This window comes from Lagenorhynchus albirostris, chromosome 5 (genome assembly GCF_949774975.1).
Source record: "Lagenorhynchus albirostris chromosome 5, mLagAlb1.1, whole genome shotgun sequence".
NCBI classification, from domain to species: Eukaryota; Metazoa; Chordata; class Mammalia; order Artiodactyla; family Delphinidae; genus Lagenorhynchus; species Lagenorhynchus albirostris.
In genome coordinates this window covers 143,517,660-143,534,227 of record NC_083099.1, presented here as the reverse complement: position 1 = coordinate 143,534,227, position 16,568 = coordinate 143,517,660, and the positions used below count along the sequence as shown (strand labels likewise).

The window sequence follows — 16,568 nt, the reverse complement described above, 5'->3', positions numbered from 1 at the left end:
TGAGCATTGGCCTGCAGCTGGACCAGGCGGGCTCCCCCAGCTCTGCCACCTACCAGCTCTGATCGCGGGCGGCCTTTAAGGCTGCCAGAGCCCTCCTAGCCAGGGACAAGAGCAGGGTCTGCCTCTGAGGGCTCCCGTGAGGATGACCAGGACCAGCCAGGGCCCCAGAAAAATCACCCGTTCCCTGTTGGCCACCAGTGGTCAGCCCCCGGCCAGGGGTTCTAGAGAGCTAAGGGCAAGGGTCCTGGGCTCTCCCTTGATCCCGGGATGGAATAAGAGACCCTACAGCGACTTTGAGCTAGTCCTCTGTGAACGTCAGAGGGAAAAAGCCACCCAGCTTCCTGTTTATCTTCACAAAATTATTCCTGGAAACTTCCTACACTGGGGCAGCAGAACTGAGTGGTATTTTTTTTTAAACTTGTCCTGGCTCAAGCTCTCAAGAAAGAGGGCCGGTCAGAGCCTCCTTGGGTCAGAGTAACCAGGATGGACACCAAGTCGGTGGCAGTCAGTGGCCGACACGGGGCCGACACAGGGACGGGGCTATGTGGTTTATACACACAGGAATGTCCTGCCTTTCTGGGCACATGTGAGTGAAACAGGAGACTGGCGAGTTCAAACAGGATGACCCAGACAACACGTGGACCCGGAAGGCCTGCCTGGAATTAGGCCTGGAGCTGGAATCAGGTCAGAGCACCACTTAACGAACAGAGCAGCCCCCAGGCTGTGCTTTAAGGTAAAAAGACTTCTGGGTGGATCATCTTCTCTTCACCAGGCAGAAAACCATCGGGCATCAGAGCGTGGCGTGGCGGAGAGACACAGCGACCTCCGGCCACAGCCCTAGTCCCTGACCTTGACCTTGTGTTACAGACATGGAGCCCGCTCTCCCAGCGGAGCCTCAGGCTCTGCCGGTGGCCCTGGACGTCTGGACGTTTCACAAAGACCACGAGTCACTCAGGATGGAACCCCAAAGGGATTCTGTTCCCCTCTGACCCTGAGATCCCTGCCCCTCTGGGCCAAAGCCACCAGTGCCACCAAAAGTCACTCCGTAAGCCGTGCAGCGTCAGGCCTAATGTTCCTGGGGAGGGAGACCCTGCACTGATCAGCTCAGAGAGATGCGGGTTTCTATCGGGGTGAAAGGTCAGCACCGTGGGGGGGCGGGGAGGGGGCGGAGTCAGCCACAAGGGCTTCCCCGGAGGAGGGAGGACAGGGTGCAGGTGGCCTCTCCCATTATGGCCCAACAAACTGGAGAGAAAGACGGTCACTTTGCCATTTCCCTTCCTCTGCTCCCGGAGTGGCGCCTGGAGCCCCGCCCGCCGAGCAGGTTTCTGCCTCCGCAGCAGTGAATCCTTTCAGAAGCTCCGTTCTCTCTGATCCCTCTACCCCCTTACTGTGCATACACGCAATAAATGCTCACTGCACAGACCAACGGGAATAGCTTCCGATAACCTGGGGGCATTTTAAGGGCCACGTGGGGCCCCTCCTCGGGCTGAGTTTCTCTTCTGGGGCATCCTCGGGTGTCCCACGGGGGCCATCCAGAGCTGCCCTGCGTTCACCAGATCAGTGCGGGCGGGGCTGCCTCTGAGCCAATGGGGTGGAGGCTGGCTGGGTGGAACCTCCCAGCTCAGACCAGGCTGCCAGGAGCCGGAAGCCCAACATGTGGCCCTGACCCCACCTTCTCTCCCAGGTGGTCTGCGTGGCTGTACATCATGAAAAGGGGGACACGTGTGCGTCCCATTCAGACGGGGACAGCTTGTCCTTCTCCTATTAAAGTCCTACTTGCTGTCCAAGTTTTAGCTCAGAAGCCTCCTCCAAAAGGCCTCTGCTCCCTCCACTGGGAGGGGTCACGCCTCCCTCGGAGCTTCTGGAACATTCCTCGTGTAAGTCGCACCCGCTCCTTTGCTCTGTACTGTCCCCACCGTGTGCCCGCCCTGGAGGGTGGAATGCCGGCCACCTCTACATGGAGGCCGCTGGGAGGCAGCCAGGAGGTGGGAGGAGCTGGCCCCAGTCCCACCCACCTGCCGGCCCCGCCCCTGTGGGCACCTGTCTGCTCACCTCACACACATGTCCGCCTCGTACTTCTTCCCGTAGAGGATCCCCAGCAAAGACGGGTTCTTGTTTCCTCGGAAGTTCAGTGTGACGTCGTAGACAGCTGCGACTGCAGGGAGAGGGGCAGAGGGTGACAGGTGCCGGCTGACATCCTGCAGCAGGGCCACTGCGGCTCCTGACCTGGATTGCTCCATTTGCCACTTCTCCTCTCTTATTGGGGCATCTAGTTGAGTCATATCTACCGTACTTACGGGCACGTTCGTGTTTAAAGCGACCGTTTCCTATCCATCCTGTCCTTTGTCCCTTTCATCTTGCCTTCCTTTTGGATTAACTGGATATATATTTTTTCCTTGATAAGGTTTTCAGTTATATACCTTTTTAATTATCATTTTAGTTGTTTTCCACTAACTAGTACTTTATCACCTCAAAAAATGATACGAGAATCTTACAACATGTAAATCTGAGTACTCAGTTCTCCCTTTAACGCCACTGGCATCCTGTATTTTACACAGAACTCACTGATCTGGTTTTTGGCAAATCACTGACTTCACGTCTTGCTTCGCTTGGAGCCCAGGCTGGAGATATCCCAGCGGGTGGCTCTTACCTGTCCCACGGAGGCACTGGACCGCGGTGGTGAAGCCCTTGGTCCGAGGCAGCAGGTGGTACTTGAGGACGGGCAGCCCCTTGGAGGCGGCCACCTCCATGCTGACCCGATGCTTCTTCTCCGTGAAGCGCGTGCCCTCACAGTACAGGAGAAACTAAGACACAGACAAGGGACGGAGGTCAGTGCGGTGCTGGCGACCGGGACTGGAGCCCGACAGGCTCCTTATCGCCCGTGTACGTGCCCCCGCCTGGCGGCAAAGTCTTGTGGAAATGTCGCCCTCCAGCGACCAGAGCGGGGCATGACCAGAGATGCCGCAATCACACTGTGCACACGACTCCTTCACAGACAGCAACAGCCCTGCACCTGTTCTCAGGGAATGAAAAGACACCTCCCGGAGAGAGTGAGACAAGGTATCCCTAGGCAGCAGCCTTCCGATGGCGAGTGGAAAACAAAGTCTCCTATCCCTTTGCCTTGGTGAGTTACAGACACCAAATAAGGAACTGCCGTCAGAGACCGGAACTGATATGCAAACCGATCGATACCGATCATTTCAGATGGCTGTCCATCAAACTCCATCCGGGGGCTCAGAAAGGACCACCAGAGCCCCGCCCCCCAGGGCCCTGCCCTGCCCTTGAAGGGTGGCTGATTTAAGTGCAACGCAAACCTTCTAGCAACTGAAGTCCACGTCGACCCACAGAACTACAGCCCACGAGGGCTTGTCCTGAGCCCCGACTCGGCGGAACAGCCCGGGCGCTGGGCAGACGGCCCGCTAACGTCTCCAGGGAGTCCCGGCTCAGCCGCGCAGGCTCTGCTCTGAGTGGGGCCGGGTGTGAGGGGCGGCGGTGCCCCTGGCGTGGCGGGTCCCACCTGGGGCAGGTGGAAGCAGGTGGTCCAAGAGGGGTTCCCAAGCCTGCGGGCTCAGAGGGGCGGGGCCCCGCGCTCCTCAGACAGCTTCCCTGGTGCTCAGAGGCTCTTGCCGGCTCACCACTAAGAACTCAGGCTGCGCCCGAGACTCAAGACAACACGGTCCGTGTGGCTTCACCCCTCACTCACCCACACGTATTCGGGGTAGTCAGCCAGGCGCCTCAGCCCTTTGATGACGGCATCCCGGTCCTCCTCCCATTTCCGTTTGCAGAACACGATCTCCAGGAAGTACCACGTCCAGCCGATGAGGGGCACGTACAGCAGCTCCCTTTTAGCCAGGACTTTGGAACTCTGGGGGGAGGGCAGAGCAGCTGGCGTGTCAGGACCACAAGGTCCCCGAGGGCACGCCCCCGCAGGCCGCCCCCAGGACTGGCTGTCCTCGAGAGACCCTGCCTCTGAGTGTGACGCTCCAGGTAAGCATGGACCCAGAGTGCAGGCGCCACCAGATGGGGAAACCGCGGGCAGGTGGGCAGCACGGGAGCCAGGGACCTAGAGGTTGCCCTGGCCGCCAGGCCCGGGGCTCCCCAAGGAAGATGCCAGGGCCGCCACGCACTGCGCTTCCACCGCAGGGGACCCCTCATCCTGTCTCATCTGAGGCAGCTGAGCCAACCGGGGGAGGAAGGAGTTGAGAGGAAACGCAGTAACACCTGGTCTCGTGAGCAAGCCCTGGGGCAGCTGGGGCAGCCTGTAGTCCCAGGTGCCCTGCGGTCAGCCATGCTGGGACTCCTAGCTTGCAGGGACCAGGGGCTAAACCAGAGGGAAGGCCAGACCCCAGGGAGCCATGCCAGCACCTCCCTGGGACCCCACGTCACTTACCCCACCCTCCTGCGACCCCCGCGTCTCGCAGCCCACTCCCTCCCGGGAACCCCACATCGCTCACCCCCAGCACGCCAAAGCGCTCACACATGGTCCACCCACAGAGGAAGTCGATTTCGAAGTTGTGGTTCAGGATGATGACCACATGCTCCTTCCCGAAGTGGCCCACCGTGGCCTGGTCGGTGAACAGGGTGCACTCCGTGCATGACCACCACTCCAGAAGCATGACCAGCTCTGAGGACACACAGGGAGGGACGTCGGCGAGGTGCAGACCACCGCACTCCGGGCTGGGCCCCCCCCCGCTCCCTGACGTGGGCAGGGCTTGTACGGTATCAGCCCAACTGGCATTTTCGGCTAGAAATGAGTTTTGATGGTTTATGTTTATGTTTAAAATTAAGTTTTCTGAAATTCTAATTACGCCTCTCTAAGCAAAAGTCAGGGGAGAAGTCAAATGAACGCAGAAGAGATGGAGGAGGGAGCCCGTTTTAGGTGGAAGTTTTTCTGGCCAACATATCTGAAGGACTTAATTTAAAACATTTTTTCTTAAAAATCAGATCTTCGCTTTTCTTAAAAATCAAATGTCCCATAGGATGGCACGGTGAGCAAAGCATGCGCTTATTAAGAGAATACACCATCAGCATTATATTACTATTATTATCAACAACTACAAGTCATTGAATACCGACAGGATACCACGTGCTCTGCTATGTAAATTACATACGTTATGTCATCTACTTCTCAGGCGACTTGAGTTAGTGCTATTATCATTCCCAAAGCACAGATAAAAAGTGGTGGAGTTCCAATCTCAGCCCAACACACTGAGCCCGGGGCTCTGTGGAAAGTTTCAGAGGAAGCTTAAAAACACAGAAATAGACAAATAAACTAGGGTCCTCGTCGGGCTACAAAGGGGTCCTCAGTTTATGTACGTTAAGCACTGTAACTCTTACCCACGTTACTCGTTACAAGAGTTTAGGTGGATACCTTTCTCGTCACGTCCGACTGCAGTTCTCACAGGTGCTGTGCACTGACGGGATAGCACACGTTCAGTCCCCAGCAGAGCAGGAAGGGGAGGCTGCAGGCGCACAGCCAGCCAGCATCACACCCACCACGGCCAGGCGCCCGAGGAGGGTGGCCTCAGACCAGGAAGTATGGCTCCCAGGCTCAGGACGCCCACCAGACAGCCTGTCCTTTGTTTGCTGGACACCAAGCCATCCGTTTTCCGGAGACTGGCCCTCAGGGAGGGAGGCCAGGGAAGGCTGATGGGGCAGGACAGCCCAGCGCTTAGACAGTGGGCTCTGAGCCTGACTGCCTGGGCCTCGGTTTCCCTGTTGACAGGAGACAATAGTGGCTTCCTCACAGGGCTGTGGGGGACTGGATGGGACTCGGCACGGGGCCTGGTTTCTCCTTCCACTTAGTGTCCCCACCAGCCCAGGTGGAAGTGGGGGGACACACAGCTCCACCCCACGTGCTGACGTCTGAACTTCCTTTTCTACACAAGGCGGGGACTGGACGGAAGGCCGACTCTCAGGTAATACCTGAACACTCTCGAGCCACAAACCGCGGTCCCTCCTACCCTCGGGGCAGTCAGAGGAGGGGTCATAAAGAGGTCAGCTCCAGGACATGCTCACCATAAGCTTCATCAAGGGACCAGAGAGGGCTCTGAGGGGACGCAGGCCAGGTCAACAGAGGCAAACTGCCCCCCGGGATGAACCTGTTAGCCTGGCGACTTCCAGCCAGCACTCAAGGCATGAAAAAAGACCCGAGGAATGGAAAGACAAGAGGCCCTGGACAGATGGTCTCCAAAGAGGAGTTACAGACGGCCGGCAAGCCCACGAGTAGATGCTCGGCACCACCAGTAGTCGGGAGAGTGCAGGCCAAAGCCACGGCGAGGCAACCACGTCACGCGCACCAGGACGCTGTCATCTAACGGACAGACAGTAAATAGCAGGTGCTGGTGAGGAAAGGGTGCCTAGGACCCCTGACACTGCTGGTGGGGACGCAAAAGGTGCAGCCGCGCTGGAAAACTATGTTCCAGACCGAGTAACCAGAGGACCCAGCAACTGCACCACTAGGTAGATGCCCAGGAGAAGTGAGGACAGATGTCTGTGCAAAAACTTCACGGCAGCGTTATTCACAAAGCCACAAAGGGGAAACGACCCAAATGTGCATCAACTGATGCGTGAACAGGCAGTGCATATCCATACAGGGTGACATCTCTCAGGGACGCGGGAACGCGGGCCTCACACGCGCTACGGTGTGGACGAACCTTGGAAACACTGAGCTCCGAGTGAAAGGAGTCAGACACGACCACACACCGCATGGTTCCATTTGCATGAAATGTGCAGAAGAGGCAAAGCCACCGAGACAGGAGGCAGAATAGTGACTGCCAGGGGCTGGGGAGGGGGCAGAATGGGGGGGGTGACTGCTTCTTTATGGGGTGAAAATGTTCTACGATTAGACTGTGCTGATGGGCCCATGACTCTATGAATACACTAAAACCGCCGGACTGCATGCTTTAAATGGGTGAATTTCACCCCCTGATAGCTGTTTAAGAATTACAAAGCAGATGGAAACAGGGACTTTCCGGGTGCTCCGGCAGTTAAGGCTCCGCACTCCCCACGCAGGGGGCCCGGCTTCGATCCCTGGTCAGGGAACTAGATCCCACATGCCGCAACTAAGACCCACCACAGCCTGATAAACAAACATTAAAAGAAAAAGAAAAAAGAAATAAAGAGGCCCAAGGTTAGGCTGACCCGTCCATCTGGAAGCACAGGCAGCTGCTGGGGGCTTGGTGAACACGCCACCCAGGCGGCGGGGACCAGGGCTGAGACAGACCCGCGTGCAGCTTGGCGATGGCCTGTTCCTGTCCCTTTCTCGATGACGGAGGCCTGGGCAGACCTCCATGTGTCAGCTGGTCAGGTAAGAGCCTGTGGCTGAGACCACTGCTTCTGAAGCAATTTGCTTGGGAACAAGGAAGGGTTTATTCATTATCGTAGTCAGGACATTTATTTTATTGATTTATTTTTGGCTGCATTGGGTCTTCGTTGCTGCGCGTGGGCTTTCTCTAGTTGAGGCGAGCTGTGGCTTCTCTTGTTGCGGAGCACGGGCTCTAGGCGCACGGGCTTCAGTAGTTGTGGCTCACAGGCTCAGTAGTTGTGGCTCGCGGGCTCTAGAGTGCAGGCCCAGTAGTTGTGACGCACGGGCTTAGTTGCTCCGAGGCATGTGGGATCTTCCCGGACCAGGGCTCGAACCTGTGTCCCCTGCGTTGGCAGGCGGATTCCTAACCACTGCGCCACCAGGGAAGCCTGTAGTGAGGACATTTAACTTGAGGCCTACCCTCCTCACAGATTCCGAGTGGACAGTACAGTACTGGTAACTGCGGGCCTCTAGAACTTACTCCCTGTGTGTAACTGACGCTGCACACCCCTCTGACAGCGCTCGCCCCTTCCCCTCCCCCAGCCCCGGCAGCCCCCATTCTCTCCTCTGCTTCCTTGAGCTCGATTACGTTAGGCCCCTCATGTAAGAAGGACAAGTGCAGTCTGTCCTTCTGTGACTGGCTCCTCCACATCTTGACCTCCAAGTTCACCCATGTTGTCACATACAGCAGGATTTCCTTTCTAAAGGCTGAATAATATTCTCTTGTACGTATAGACCACATTTTGCCCATCTGTTCATCCGTTGATGGACACTGACGTTGTTTCCACATCTTGGCTATTGTGAACGATGCTGCAGTGAACGCTGAGGTGTGGCCGTCTCTTTGATGGGGAAATCCTGCGATGCTTTCTCACCACAAGTCTGAGAGGAATCAATACAGCCTCAACCCACTGACGTAAAAATCACCCGGCAGGGAGGGTGGCGGCCTGGATGAGCTGCTCCGACCTGCGGGCCCCTCGTCCAAGGAGCAGGGACCTCAGCCGTCCTCTGGGGAGGATGCAGAGCCCGCAGGGGGTGCTCAGGACCCCAGTGAACCCGGCTCTCCCGGCCGTCCCTGTGTGTGATGGAGGAAGCCCTGGACGAAGCGAGTAGGGGTGCGAGTCTACAACCACCCCAGACACAGAATTTTCTAAAAAAGCCACCTTTCAAAGTCATTTCTTCACTTAGGCCTGACAACACGTGCCTCACTCACGTGGGCACTGACGCCGCATCTAAAGGCTCCTTGTTTCCACGACCGCCTCCCAGGATGACCTGCAAATCACGCTGCTGGACACCACAGCGCCGGCTCAGAGCTGCCACCTGCGGGTGACGGGCCACGTCCGCTGGCCACTCACAGGTGGAAAGGACGCCGGAGCTGCGACCCCGTGGCACCATCCAGGCACACGAGGACCACTGCATGGGACTGTGCGCTCATCCCTGGGCGGCCTGCACGGGTACACGGCCTCCTCACTACACGGCAGGCTTCTATGGGCGGGAGCTCTGGCCAGCAGCCAGGATGCAGGGGAGAAAGTGCTCATGGGGTGCGGGCGGGGTGCCTTCCCCTGGCCGCACACCCTCCCCTGGCAGCACTTGGGACCTGGGCATTTCTGGTCCAGCGTGAGAGGTCTGGCCCAGGTGGGGCTGGTGAGCAGGACTGAACTGAAGACAACACCGGCAGCCCCTGCAGGCATTTTACCCCCCACCCCGGCCCTGCCCGGAGAGTGAGCCCAGCAGAGGGCTGCAGGAAAGCGGCGTGGCGAGGCAGCTCTGTTCCACCAGCTGCCAGCATGGCCCGGTGGGCTGCTCAGCGCATTTCCAGTCACATCGGTCTCTCGTAGATCACAGATCGTAGATCGCTACACACGCGGCCAGGGCTGACGCCGCGAAGGTGCTCGCGGTCAATTTGGAGAATATTTTGAATGAGGACTTTTTTTGTGATTTCCTTCATTCAAACATATGCTTGCCCTAACACACATGAGCAAGCCATGCTCTGCACATTCCAACGAATGAGTTTTTGAAAAATTCAAACTTGCCTACTAATAGTAATCGTTTATTTAACAGCGTTGTACGCACATTCTATGTGCTAATTTAATCTTGATGGTCCAGCTGAGAGGCGCCGTCTCTGTTTCACAGACGAGAAGGGTTAGAGCCTTGGCTGAGGTCCGCAGGGAGCCAGGGCCCCAGCCAGGCTCTCTGGTTCCACATCTGTGCCCCTAACACAGCACGAAGACTCCTCGGGCCTGAGGACGACGAGTCACCCTGGGCTCGGGGGGACAGCAAAAGACACCTGGCATCACAGAAGGAACATAGGGATGCTCGCAGAGTTGAAAATAAAGCAGTGGTTCAGGGTCGTCTACACCAGGGGTTCCCAACCCCCGGGCCGCAAACCGGTACCGGTCCCCGGCCTGTTAGGAACCAGGCCACACAGCAGGAGGTGAGCGGCTGGCCCGCTAGCGAACCCCATCACTTGCATTACCGCCCTCCGTCCGCAGAAAAACTGTCGTCCATGAAACCGGTCTCTGGTGCCAAAAAGGTTGGGGACCGCTGGTCTACACATTTGTGTGACTCTCACTCACCCCACATGCCCACGGAATCGGGGAAAGGTTTCACCAGCTCAAATCCGGGAAGGACTCCTGCTCGTGTATTTAAGAAATGGACAAGTGGAGAAGCCCCCCCAATTCACCAGGTCCTGGGGGAAACTCTCACAGCATGTGGGTTCAGTGGGCACCTGTGTTCCTTCCAAATATTGGAGGATTTTACATAAATCTTAACTTCTACCTCAAGTTTTCTTATTTTTATGCTTTTTTATACTTTCTTGCCTTAAAAAATGAATTTGTCTTTGCTTTTTTTAATCCATCTTTTTCAAATAGTTTAGAAGTTATGTTTGATTTCTGTTTTCTACCCTATACTTAGTTAACAAAGTCTTAAGGAAAGATCTCTGCTGTCTTCCTGACAAATACAAGAATGATGGAGTCCGAACTTTTGTCCCTACTCCTGACTGACAGACTGCCTGCCGCTGGTCCTGTCTGCTCTCAGCCACGCGGGTTGGGGCATCGCTATTATTTTATATGACTGTTTAGATTTACCTACTTACCAGTTTCTCAGTCCACCAGTCTTTCTGGTAACTCAGACCCTACTTTCTCTGATGGCTTTTGTTCTTACTAAAGAATATTCTTTAAAAAAATTTCAGGTGACGATATACTCACTTTTTGTTCCCCTCAGGCTGTTTGATCTCATTCTCAGTCCTGAAAGGTCACTTTCCTGGATGTAGAGCTCTAGGCCGAGGCTGGAGACAGCCCACTGCTTCTGGCTCTGATGACACACGTTCTGCCGAGTCAGCTGGGAGTCTGTCAATCTGTGTAGGTGTTCTAGCTTTCTTTTCTGGGTGTTTTTAAGATCTTCTTTTTGTCTCTGGTGGTTTGTGATTTCTCTGTGATGGGTCTAAGTGTGAATTTCTGTTTATATACCCTGCTTCGTATACATTTGCTTCCTAGAGCTACAGACTCTTGTTTTTCATCCGTTCGGGAAAATTCTCAGCCATCATTTCCTCCAATGGAGCTTCCGCTTATTCTTTCCTTGGGTACAGGAGTCCAAGACCTGTTTCATAGACTGTCACTCTCCCCTTACATCTTTTAACTCCTGTTTTATATTTTTCATCTTGTCTTTCTACGGCGATCAGGATGATTTCTTCATAGTAATGTCCAGTCCGCTCACTCTCTCACTAGCTGTATCTAATCTGTATCTAATCTAAGCTGTAACATTCATTCACTAAGCTTTTACTTTTAAAAAATATTATAATTACCATCTTTATTCGCCAGAGTTTGGCTGTTTTGTAGCGTTTTAACTTCAGAATACTGCCGGAGGTGGAGTCTATGATTTTCATCTAGTTGGCATTTGCCCTTCAGGTATGTACTCATCTCCCACGGTGGTACTCGTAAATAACTCACCCGTATGTCCTCTATGATAGGATTTCTAATTCTCCTTCTCACACACACACAAAGGTGGCCTTTTATTTAGGAAAAAACCGCCTGGGAACTGAAACTATCTCAGTTTATGCTATTTATTTATCGCAGTTTAGACTATTTACGGCTGGAAGCACAGGCGGGGCTGCCGCACCTTGCGGGGGGGTGGGGGGGTGCACACACCTGGGCGTGGACACTCCTATGGCCGCTTAGCTGCCGTCTTCCTGCTCCTGCACTGGGAGGGGTCACAGGGACAGGCACACAGACTCACCACTTCCCATAGGAAGTAACGTGTGTATTATTTTCTCTTCATTGTAAAAGAAACGTGTTCTTATGCTAAGAGGTGTAAACAGCACACAGTATGAAATAAACACGAGTCCCCGCCTTCCTTCACTCCCGGGGTGGTTACGTCTTCTGTTCACCCTTCAGCTTTCTCTAAGCAGGGGTGGCCACACACAACTGCAGACACATCACACACGTGTCTTAAAAGTAAATAAATGCAGAGCACCCTCTGTGCTTTGCTTTATTGCTTCCGTTTTCACTTAAAAATGTATCTTGAACTTGGCTCTCTAGCAGGACAGAGAGATTCTCCCTGTTGTTCTTAGTGCCGTGTGGGATTCCATCCAGTGGACACACCACAGTTAGCTTCCATTAATGGGCATTTGGGCTGCTCCGTTTTATATTAGTCTTGTGTTACTATAAAAGTGGTAACATGAGAATATCTGCACATGTATGTACTGTTGCAGATATCTTTCTAGGTTACATTCTTATTTGGTGGAATATTTAGGTCAAAAAGTAGAACCGTGTAAGTTGTCCATCGCTACCGGCAAACTGCCATCCAAAGATGTGCCCCGTGACCCCAACCTGCAGGGCGAGCGGCCCCCCACGCCCCCCGTCAGCAGCTTCTAAGTCTCTGTCCAGCTGATGGGTGAAGACCGATTCTGTTTGTACAAATGCACATGCATCACAAGGGCGTATCGGTAACACCTGTACACGCCTAAACACATACATTTAATTAAGAGACAGGGGGGAGTCCTTGCCTTTTGCAGAGAGGTACCGCAACATTTACACGTGATGGCAGGCCGCCCCGAGGGTAGCTTCACTGTACTCTGGTGAGGGAGTGACTGGGGGTCTGGTGACCCAAGACTGGCCACGTATCGGCGGCAGCTGTTAGGCCTTGGTCATGGTGAACTGACTTTATCATTGCTCGTTTCCAACTCCCCAGAGGACCGCGCGAGACCGCGTGGAACTGCCACCTCTGTGGGTCCAGAGGCTCAGGGATCGGGCCGTCACGTGGTTCAGCCCAGTGAAGAGCTCGGGCCAAACCCCGCCCCTGCTACAGCTACTGGCCAGGAGCACCCCCGGTTCCTGCCGGGGAGCGGGAGCCAGCCCACTGTGTCTCGTCTCACCACCACAGGCGTTCACCCCAGGGGCCCTGCACTGGTTTGTCCGGGACCGTCCAGCAGAAAGGGCGCCGTCCTGACTGTCCACGGCCCCCCGATCCCCGCCGTGCACACGCGGGGGGTACTCACGGCTCCAGAGCGAGTATGCAAGGCGGCAGTTGAGCCGGCGGTACAGCTGCTTGTTCACGGGCCAGAGGACGAGCGTGCAGAGCTGGATGGAGTTGATGATCAGCCCGCTCACCACGAAGACGAAGCCGATGAGGAGGTGCACGACGAACTGGGTCTTCAGGAAGGCAAGCAGGCCCATGGCCACAGCTCAGTAGCGAGTGCAGGGCCCTTCACTGAGAACAGCCGTCCTGCAAAGACGGGGCCGGCGGTCAGGTGGGGCACCAGGGACCCCAGGGGTGAGGGGCTGTGGGCGGAGGAGGGGTCCACGGCGCTCACGCCAGAGCCCAGATCTGCAGCCACCCCCCACGGGGTCCTCATGCCCTTCCCTCCGAGAGCGACGTACGTACGGGGCGGACGGGGGAGCTGACACACCGTGCACGCAGGCATCACCTGCAACATACACACACATGCACACACACACACATTACATACACACCACACAACGTATACACACATGCATAAAAGAAAGGAAGAAAGAAAAGACTAGAAGAAATGCACACAAATATTAATAGTGAGTATCTCTAGGTAAAGGCATGATGGGTAATTTTTCTTTTCTTTTTTTAGCATCTTACTTAAAAGATCAAAACTGCACACTCAATCTCTATAAAAACATTTCAACTACTGTCTTTTAACTCCCAAGCTGCTGTACCCTTTTTAGCTGAAAGGCTTCTGTTTTGGTCTCTAACGCAGAAGCGGTGACCCCTCGGGACTCAGCCAGCTTCTCCCGCTTCCCTTCAACACTGGTTTCTTGGTTTCAAAGATGAAGCCAGAGGCTCGCATTTCATGGCTGTACTTGTTCCGCGAGCTGCCCTGGAATCTCGCGTGGACAGAAGCAAGCAGACGGCTGGGACGGAGCCCTGGCACTCTCAGAGCCGGCCGCGCCGCAGCCTGGTGGCTGCTTGCCTCGACCGCGGCTGGGTCCTCCAGAGACGGGCCCCACGCTCTCCGGGATGCGAGTGGAGTGGGCTCCAGAGGCCTCCAGGGTGGCCACGCTGGGCACACCGGGGCACAAGGGCCTGGCTGCTGTGCCAGGCATGAGGCCACGTGACTCCAGAGGATGCCCTCCGTCCGCCCTTGGCCCCCGAGTGGCTGCGTGAGGGGCGGGGGTGGCGGATAAACCAGCAGCCACGTGGGGAGGATGCCCGGGAGGACAGGGAAGGAGCCGAGGCGTGGGAGTCCCCAGGGGAGCCGGCCCCCCAGGCCCGAGCAGGCCTTCTGATGCCCGCAGCCCCCGAGAGGCCCCAGCCCCCCGCCTTCGTGTCCAAAGCTCTGACCCCGAGAGGCCCCGAGAGGACGCACGTGCGGCGCTGCACACGCTTCCTGCCACCGCCTCCTAAACTCGCACGAATCCGGGGGACGCCGTCACTGCCCCGGGGGACGCAGTCACTGCCCCTATGTGACGGGCGAGCAAAGGAAGCGCAGAGGCTTTTTGACTTGTTCAGGACCACGCAGCGCAAAGCGGGAGGGCCGGACTCCAATCCCAGCAGGGAGCCCCGCGTCGGTGCCCCCGTGGGCGGGGACCCCTCTGTAACGCACAGACTCACACATCAGCCAGGCCAGGCCTGGGGCCAGCTGCCTTCTGGGACCAGAGAGAACGGCTCTGACCAGACCTGACGCTGCCGCCCGGCATCTGGACCCGCACCTGCCACCCGGCGGGCTCCCTGCACCCCCGGCCCCGGGAGACCAGGCTGCTCCCCACCCCGCCATCCTGGGCCAGGCACAATAACCGTGTGGGCCACCATAACCAGGGTCCCCAAAAGCCAGCTCGAAGATCGGCCCGTCAGCTGTGATGCTGTTAAAAGCAGGTTCCCCAGGTCCGTGGCAGACCTGCTGGAGAATCAGCTGCACAGAGGTGTCACTCCCGCGCGCAGTGTGAGGGCACCTGTCGGACCGCTGCCCCATCACGACAAAGCAGCTCCACCCCCCAGCCCCTGGCAGCCCCTCTGGGCTTCCTGACACGGGATCAATCTTCCTTTGCTAGAGGTTCACATAAAGAGGCCCGCATGGGACCTGCAGTCCAGCCTCAGATGGCAGGGCGGTCTCCAGTCTGTCCGCTCACCTGTTCACCTGCCGACGGCAGCAGGTGTGCGGCCTCTGGCCCCGCACTTTCCCCAGCGAGCCTCTGTGCGGACACAGGCCTCCCCTCGGGAATCTGTTTAACAAGTCCCAGTCCCCGGTCCATCTCCTGAATCTCTGGTCGAGGAAGTCCGTCCCCAGAGGCCCCAGAGAGCCGCACCCCCATCTGGAACGGCCCCTCAGCCCCGCTTGGAGGTGAGCCTGGCCGGGGCTCCTGGCTGCAGTCGGCTGTCCTCCCTGGTTGTCAGTCTGTCCCCAATGCCCAGATGTGGGTCTGGTGTCCTTGCTCCCTGTGGGCCAGACCCCGTCCTAAGGCACGTCAGCAGCCGCAGTCCAGGCCCCTCCCACCTGCCCCCGCCACGAGAGCACCCAGTGCCCACCATCTGCTTGGACATTGCTGCCTCTCGGCCTACCACCTCTGACCCAGCTGGGCCTGACAGTCTTGATAACACGTCAGTCACACGTGCTAACTTGGAGGACCTTCAATGACGGTGGGGGAGGGCTGACCAGCCCCCCCACCCCCGCAGAACCCACCCTGCTCCCCAATCAGCCCACACCCTCCCCAGCTCTCCCCCAAGGCCTGCAGACTGGTAAGCAGGAAAGCATCAACTCGGCAGCCCCCAGGAGCACTGGCTCCTGTGCAGCCCCTGAAAACATTAAAAAAAATAATAATAAATATATCTATATCATCAGAGAATTCTAAGTCGATTTCTACATTTTGAAACCCAAGTTTAAATATGCAAGGGGCATAAATTCTGTCATACCGTGAACTTTTAAACATACAGATCTTCCTTAACTTACAGTGGGATTACATCCCAATGAACCCATCGTAAGTTGAAAATATCTTGTTAAGTTGAAATATATTTAATACACCTAACTTCCCAAACATCAAAGCTGAGCCTTGCCCCCCTTAAACGTGCTCGGTGTAAACTCACATTATCCTGCAGTTGGGCAAAGTCACCTGATACAAAGCCTATTTTATAGTAAAGTGAGTGTCTCCTGTAACTGATGGAATACTGTACTGAAAGCGGAAAACAGAGTGGCTCTCTGGGCCCAGCATGGTTGTCAGTGCACTGGTTGTTCACCCTCCTGATGGCGGGGCTGGCAGGGCTGCAGCCACCACTGCCCAGCATCAGAGGGAGCGTCCGACCGCGTGCTGCCAGCCTGGGAGAAGGTTAAAGTTCACAATTTGAGGGCTTCCCTGGTGGCGCAGTGGTTGGGAGTCCGCCTGCCGATGCAGGGGACACGGGTCCGTGCCCTGGTCCGGGAAGATCCCACATGCCGTGGAGCGGCTGGGCCCGTGAGCCATGGCCGCTGAGCCTGCGCGTCCGGAGCCTGTGCTCCGCAACGGGAGAGGCCACAACAGTGAGAGGCCCGCGTACCGCAAAAAAAAAAAAAAAAAAAAAAAATTGTATTTCCATGTACGTCCTCTACAGGATCTCACTGTAATACAATTTGTTATGATTGAGAGTCTTTCACCAATCATCTTAACCTAACATTATGTAACAAAAACATGTATGAATATTTAAATTTAATTTTTACATTTCTTGTGCATAGGCTAAATTTAAGTTTAAAAACTTCTTCTGGAATATTTGATGAAAATCCACTCCTAAGCAGTTCAGCCTGTGTCACCTTAGAATCTGGGCATTTGGTTGA

General features: G+C 55.9%; 1 protein-coding gene across 7 annotated transcripts in view; it reads right to left on the bottom strand.

The window, feature by feature from the left end:
- AGPAT3 (1-acylglycerol-3-phosphate O-acyltransferase 3) overlaps positions 1-16,568 on the bottom strand; it is a 111,018-nt gene that overhangs the window by 29,175 nt on the left and 65,275 nt on the right. For all 7 annotated transcript variants that reach the window (XM_060151040.1, XM_060151042.1, XM_060151039.1 and 4 more), the window contains 5 exons: positions 12,798-13,024; positions 4,455-4,624; positions 3,704-3,865; positions 2,651-2,804; positions 2,053-2,155 (listed from right to left, as the gene is read on the bottom strand). In XM_060151040.1, coding sequence (XP_060007023.1) covers positions 2,053-2,155; positions 2,651-2,804; positions 3,704-3,865; positions 4,455-4,624; positions 12,798-12,975 — 767 coding nt within the window. In that variant the 5' untranslated portion in view covers positions 12,976-13,024. The remainder of the gene's footprint in view (positions 1-2,052; positions 2,156-2,650; positions 2,805-3,703; positions 3,866-4,454; positions 4,625-12,797; positions 13,025-16,568) is intronic.